Source organism: Teleopsis dalmanni, chromosome 2, assembly GCF_002237135.1.
Source record: "Teleopsis dalmanni isolate 2A chromosome 2, ASM223713v2, whole genome shotgun sequence".
NCBI lineage: Eukaryota > Metazoa > Arthropoda > Insecta > Diptera > Diopsidae > Teleopsis > Teleopsis dalmanni.
In genome coordinates this window covers 136,143,169-136,151,095 of record NC_051847.1, presented here as the reverse complement: position 1 = coordinate 136,151,095, position 7,927 = coordinate 136,143,169, and the positions used below count along the sequence as shown (strand labels likewise).

General features: G+C 28.8%; 1 protein-coding gene across 1 annotated transcript in view; it reads right to left on the bottom strand.

Moving 5' to 3' along the window:
• Positions 1-6,503: 6,503 nt before the first annotated feature.
• Positions 6,504-7,927, bottom strand: part of LOC119675784 — a 2,492-nt gene continuing 1,068 nt past the window's right edge. The window contains exons 2-3 of the mRNA XM_038086994.1: positions 7,692-7,924; positions 6,504-6,654 (exon numbers count right to left, since the gene is read on the bottom strand). Of these exons, the coding sequence (XP_037942922.1) occupies positions 6,523-6,654; positions 7,692-7,924 (365 nt within the window). The 3' untranslated portion in view covers positions 6,504-6,522. The remainder of the gene's footprint in view (positions 6,655-7,691; positions 7,925-7,927) is intronic.

The following is a 7,927-nucleotide window of genomic DNA, read 5'->3' as shown; positions in this document are numbered from 1 at the left end:
AATTAAATTAAATTAAATTAAATTAAATTAAATTAAATTAAATTAAATTAAATTAAATCAAATCAAATTAAATTAATTGAGATAACGTATGTACGCACAGCACTATGATACATATCATAGTTCTGAAATGATCGGAAATGTGTAAATTATTTATATATACACATACATGTTAAACATGTAAATATATATAATTTGTAAACAAATTATAACTCTAGTCACATTGGTCTCTAAATTCAAGATCGGCATTTAAAATTTTGTGCAAAATTTTTTAATATTTGCTTTGCATTGTTACTGAAAATTAATAAATCACTTTAAAGTTGATTGTTAGCAGTTTATTAAGTTAAAAACAAGTATATATTGTACAATGGAATATTGAAACTGTCAGGAAAACGACTGCAATGTAAAGTTCAGATAAATTCAAAAGTTTTTTTTTTTTTAATTTGGATTCAAGTGCTGACCAAAATATATCTGAGTGAGATGTGTTTCTTTTCATATAAATTGCTTCATAAAGCATTAATGGTTCCTATACCTGCTGAGTTTTTATCGGCTACATTGTAACTGCATGTGAGCTTTGTTGTTACCAGCATCTTCAAGTATTATTATTATTATTATTTATCATTGAAGCAAAGAAATTCATACAATACTTACAAAAAATTCAGAATTTTACTTAAAATCTAAATTGACAATAACATATTTGTTGTGTGTCAGATTGGCATACAAAAAGTGGTGCATATTATTAACATTTATATTCATATATGTAAATTCTTCAATAATTAATCTTCTGTAACACAAAACAGTTTTCATAAATTTGTACAAATAAAAAATATTGCTACCATTTATTAATACTTTAACTTCTTCTTCGTACAGACGATTCCACAAAGAATAATCACGTTCAGATATAATAAATTCCCTGGCGTTCATTTTAAAAAGATCGCCTCTACATATCTACAAAGTACTGTCGGTATATACTGAGTATTGCGGCTGGGGGTACATGTCTTACGATCCTGTTCTAACATTAGCGACAAAGAATTCGTGTTCACTTCCTTTGTATAAAATCATAATATTATTGTGTATTAATATAACGTACATACTCCGAATACTGGTTATTGAAAGGTCCTGTTGTAAACATATAATTTTGGCTCACATAATCTTTAGCCCAATATATTGCCTTTGTCAATCGTAAGTTCAACTAGCATTGGAGGAAACCTTGTGGAAGGAAGATTAAGAATTTTTCTTACATTCTTTCATAGGCGAAATGTGTTTGCACTGTATCTACAAACTGCATTGGTGAACCTCTTTCTTAGTTAAGCATATAGTTAAGGGTATTTGTAGGTAGTTATAAGATCTGTTTTATAAAAAATCTAACGAGTTTTTTCTACTTGTACATAATGCTTGTAACCTCAAACTTGGGCACCGCGGAGTAGAACGCGCTGCTGTGTAAAAACATTTTAGTTTATTTGCAAAAGTTATTTTAGGATTAGACAAGTACTTTACCCACGAGAAGTTAATTGCGCTTTTACCTGATGAAAGCTTAGTATTCAAGTGTTTGTTGTAGGAGACGTTATGATGAAAGCTTAGTATTCAAATGTTTGTTGCAGGAGAGGTTATACGTAATTAATATTCTAAGATATTTATATTCATTCAACTCTTTCTACCTACATTTCTCTGAGCTTCCATGACAACGTATTGCTTAATCCAGCACCCATTCTGAAAATCATAATCTTAGATTTATCAAGATTCGCGATAAAACCCCATTGTAAACAATACCTACCTAATCATCCATCATACTTTGCATTATTTCAGGTGAGTCCGCAAGCAGAACGACATCATCAGCATGTAAATGCACTTTTATGAGAGTTGAGTTTATAGGTGCTCCGCCCGTTAAAGAGTCCTGTAGATCATTTAAATATAATGAAAACAAAATCAGGCTAAGCAGGCATCCTTGTTTTATTTCTTGAAAATCAACAGAAATAAAAACAGCATGTTTTCTTATCGTTATTTAAATTTAAGTGTATTATAAATATATATTATCTTATATATAAAATTAACATTGTCAAAATGTTAGTTACCGTACTCCTCCGAAACGGCTTTACCGATTTTTACCAAATTTTATATGCGTATTCAGTAGGTCTGAGAATCGGCTACTATCTATTTTTCATACCGTTAAAGTGATTAGGGTGTCCCTATCCAGCAAATATATCTTTATTGCTTTAACAGAAATTTTTTATTTTTTTGACATAAATTTTTTTATATTTTTGAAAAAGAAAACTTGCTATGATATGAAAAGTTGTTGTCTATGAAAATACTGAATTCATAAAACTGCCCCCTAATTTCTGCACTATCGTTGATTCTCAAAATGCTCTCATTGACCGCGTATTTCCAGATGTACACATACAATACATAAATCATGGGTGGCTGGCAGAAAGAGTCATTAGCAGGAAAAAAAAATGTGGACGTTGATGAATTAAACTTCAAGATAAAACAGACATTGCCAGGCGACTTAATATCATACAAATTGATCGATACAGTTTGTAATACCAACGAAGTTGTAAACTATCCAGCAGAGTTTTTAAACTCACTGGATTTGCCAGGCATACCACCACACATTTTACGACTGAAAGTTGGATCACCGATTATTTTACTTCGGAATTTGAACCCACCACTGCTATGCAATAGTACGCGATTGGTAATTAAAAAATTGATGAAAAACATTATCGAAGCCACCATTTTGAATGGCAAGGTCCGAAACGAAAAAGATTTATTGCCACGAATTCCAATGATTCTCACAGACAAGCCAAATTAATTCAAACGCGTTCAATTTTCTATTAGATTGGTATGAGAATCGGCTACTATCTATTTTTCATACCGCTAAAGTGATTAGGGAGTCCCTACCCAGCAAAAATATCCTTATTGCTTTAACAAAAAATTTTTTATTTTTTTGACATAAATTTTGTTTATATTTTTGAAAAAGAAAAATTTTTTCTTAACTTCATTTCTTCGTCTTCGCCTTGCATGGCAGATGGAAAATGTACTAAAAATTTTTCTAAGGATTTCACTAATGATACTATAACAAATACCGACGGATATCCAATATATCGTCGAAGAAATCCCGATAATAGGGGACAATGGCGGGTGGTGCCGTATTCGCCTCTGCTAAGCAAGACATACAATGTTCATATTAATGTTGAGTTTTGCAGTTCTGTGAAGAGCATCAAATATATTTACAAGTATGTCTATAAAGGCAGTGATATGGCTGTGTTTAGAGTAGAAAATACTAATGTAAATGCCAATAAACAAACACGGTGAAATTACGCTCTACCAAATTGGTCGGTACATCAGCTCCAATGAAGCTGCTTGGCGTATCTTCGGTTTTCTAATTCATGAACGGGATCCAGCAGCTGTTCAGTTAGCCGTCCATCTTGAAAACGGTAAGCGTGTATTTTTCACGAACGAGACAGTGATTGATCGTAGTACAAATCCACCTAAATCTACACTCACTGCATTTTTTTAATTGTGTAATAGTACGGATGATTTTGGTGCCTTTGCAAGAACATTACTCTATTCACAAGTACCACGCTATTTCACTTGGGCTCAAACAAAAAAATGGATGCCCCGCAAGCAAGTTTCACCAGTTGATGCATGTCTCAATTTATTTAAATTGAACGCTTATTTACAGTTAATCCAAGACACACTGAGTGCTTTTATCTTCGACTGTTGTTGGTTAATGTTACTGGCCCATTATCATTATTATTATTAACAGTCAATCCAAGACAATTTAAATTTGAAGATACAACAGTTGTTGCCAGGGAACTTGGTATCATACAAATCTATTGATTTTAAATTAATAATTTAATAAATAAACTATAATAACTTAAAAATAATATTGTTTGGTGTTTGTTATTTTTATTTTCCTTTTCGTTCATAGCGCTTCATGCTTATTTCATGCATATACCACATACTTACACACTTATAATAAGTAAGTTACTTTTTGTCTACACTAGAATTTATCTAGAAACTAGAAATAATTTATAAGGCAAAACAACGTTTGTCGGGTTATCTAGTATATATATATATATATATATATATATATTATATGTGAAATCCCGCTTGTTATTTCTTTAAGATATTATTTAACTCAACACAACTATTCATACGAAAAAATAATATATTAGTAAATATTCTAAAGACTCGAGTAGTGATAGCTCACGATACTTTGAAACTATATTAGGTTCTTCTTTTCCAACATTGATTGAATTCTCTTCAAAACGAAGATGGTATGGCACAGTACCTCCAAGTATTTGTATTCTTTAAATCACCACTAGCTGATGTATATTTCAATTTTTCTTTCTGGGATGATTTGCCATTTTTTTAAAGAAAAATACTTCATCTTGAATTTATAAATTTGAAATATTAAAGTTGTTAATAAGAGCTTGATAAAGGCCTAAATGTTACCATTTAGCCCAGCAATGTTGCAATATTTGATATTAGCTGTGTAAAGTTGATTAAATGTTGTTGCAAATGTCTATTAGAAGTCTTTGCACAAAAGATTGTTGCACAACTTATTGACACCTATTTCTTTCATGTACTAATTAAAGTATTCTAAAAAGCTTTTCTGATTGTTTTGTAAAAATAGATTGGTCGACCTTATTTTTGTCAGTCACTTTTTTCTTACATTAAAAATGTTCAGATTATACAATACTTAAGAATATAAAATTAATCATGATCAAAATTGATTCCGATTCGTAAGGTTTTATTTTATTTGCAAATCGTTAACTTAGAATTGCTTAACTTATTCAAAATCGCTAGTGTTTGAGTAAATTGAAGTCCACCTATCAAATATCCATTCCATTCTAAATTCTTTAAGTAAATTTCTCTTTTAAGTTTCTTGCCTTAGTAAACTATAAACTGTAGTATGATTTGTTTTTGTTAATATACAAGTATATATTTAGAATAAAAGTTATAAAGTTGCTTTGAATGTTGCCCTTTTGTTCACTGTAATATATTTAGATTGACGGGGAAAAACCAACTGCATTCCTGCTTAAAATAGAATATTGATAAAGCACAATACCTGAACAAGTTTACCTATGTCCTCTACTCATTTGTACTTAAAAAATGATCAGATGAATATTTTTAAGCTCTTCTTTATACAAACTACTAAAATAATATAAATTTCTTTAGCATATTTTTAGGCCGTTAATCACAAGGTGTTTTTAAAATTATATTATTATTTTTATTAATTTTTAAAAAGTCATACCTATTTAGAGTAATTTTTCTGGTAGACGAAACTTGAATATAACTCTTCTCTCCGTATAATATATAATACATTATACATATATACATTTCTTAGCAGGTATGTCAAAACAGATCAGTTACATACAGTTTGTATTGGTTAAAGTTTAGTGATTCAACTATTAAATTTTGTAAGTAAGCTAAATTTTAGAATGAACATACATATACCTTCTACTTATTTCAGCTATCGGCTTAATTGAAGTAACTATTTCTCTAATAACTTACATAGATATTATTTTTATTTTTTATACTAGTACCAAAATTTATCAAACAAGAAATTAAATTTATAACCTTAGTACTATGTCTAAGTCTAACTTATAAGAATATGTTAAGCAAAGTTATTACTTTGTGCATTATATACCCTATTTAAGATACCAACCTTATAAGCATTGTAGACAACTCACCTAACATTACCTAGCCAAACGGGTTGAATGAAATAGACCTTCTTCAGGGAAAAAAGTCAGAAAATTTTTTATATAATTCAATTCAATTTTAAGAATAATGCAGAAATCGTTATATAGCTTAGTAGTTTGACTGCTAAAATAGACAATTTATATTACATAATAATAAACTTCCATTGTAATAAACAAAAAATTCTAAATCGTTTTGGTATATAGTAATGTTATAAAAAACTATTCATAATTATTTTAATTAATTAATAATTATTAAATTGATAAAACATTGAAGATATCACTGAAGGCATTTGCAAAAACGAAAAATAAAGTTAAAATGAGAAATTAAATTATAATTTCAATTTTTATCCTAACAATAGGAACAGACCAGTATAAATAAGACTTATTTAAAAAAAATTTCATTCAAGTTTTTGTATATATATTCTATTAATTTTTTATAGAAGTATTCACCCCAAAAACCAATATAATAATATTTGAATGATTTGAAATTATTCGAAGAAATATCTAATGGGGGGTGATTTAGTGAATCGCTCACTAGATTTATTATCAAATAAATCCATTATGCCCAATTCTAATAAAATGTCATTGTAAGAAAGAAATATACCATCGATCATATTTTTAGTTTTATATTAAACCTATAATATAACCAACCGAATAATCAATATATCAATTTTATTTTATTTTTTAATATTCGTACAAAAGTCTACATAACACTTATTATAACCCAATAATCTTATAAATAATAACAAACTTTAAAATATATACATATGTATCATATATAAAGTACAAAAAAAATCACATTTTAATTTATTTCTTCGTTTTAACCATACGAGTAACTTCTTGAATTTCGGTAGGACTGATAAACTGGTTGAATATTGCCAGTCAACTGTTGGATTATACCATTAACTGTAGTGGCAACACCACCGACAAGTTGAGCTGGTGTGATGCCGGGCTGAAAATAGAGTGAAGTGTGTTTAAACATAATTTTATTATCAAATATATTTACAATAACTTCTATTAACAAATTATATATCATTTGAAATATACACAAATTTTGGGATTCATTGCCCATAAATATAACACACAATATATAATATATGTAAGTAAGAGTTTATTAATATATCGCTATTACAGATATGCTGTTATAATACAATGATCCTAACAAAGATTACATAAAATATAATGTATGATAAATATATTTGTAAAAGCAGTAAATTATTTTATATTGAAACCTACGAAATCTTCTATAACAAAATATGCATATAACTCTCAATGTTTTTATGATCTATATTCATTTAATAGTGCTGTTGGTGAAGGGAATCCATAGCCTACGAGAAGAATATAGTTTTTAATCTTTTTTTTTTAAATATACAAAAAGCATTATTTAGTTTTTTTTATTTTAAATTTTATTGGACTCTCTTTTTCTTTTTCCTTTTATAATATATTATGTTGCACTCATGAAGTTAAACCGATGAGAATTTTGTCAGAAAATTATCTTTTTTGATGTAGTACAAATTGATTTTTTTTATTCAAATGATCTTGATCTTTCTTATTCTTTCTTTTTATCTTTTTTCACTGTCTCTTTCTCCCACTCCCTTTCTCACTTGTGTCTCTCTGTCTAATTTTTTTTTCTCTCTATTCTTTTCGCTTTTACCTTGTTACATTCATGTATTAGGATGGATGAATGAGTTAAATCGTTTTATAGATGTATTATGTACTTATCTAGGGTAAATCAAATCATATTTACATATACCTATGAGTAATACTTAAATTATATCCTTATTAAATATTCCCTAAATAGCTATAGAAGAAGAAATTACAAAATTGCAATTAATAAAAGTTTAAATCGCAACAAAAGATTTTGTTGCGAAATCTATAAAATGTTAGTTTGTTTAAAAAAAATTGGAGAAAGTGATAAATCTAGAAAACTAAAACCTATTATCATTTCAATCTTCTTCTCATTTTTCAATTTTACTCAATTGTACTCACCGCTCCCGCAGAATCAAAATATACACGATTTGGTCGTCTACGAACTGGTGGTGGCCGGTACTCTGGATCTACATCAGGATCCGTTTGAAGATCATCAACTTCACTGTTAGCGGGATCTGCTGCAACTGCAACTGGTGCTGCAGCTATTGGGCGTGCAGTAACTGCTAAAGAGTTCTGTAAAATGCCAGGCGCAAATAAACCTAAAAATGTGTTTAGTGGCGATCCACCGTAAGCTG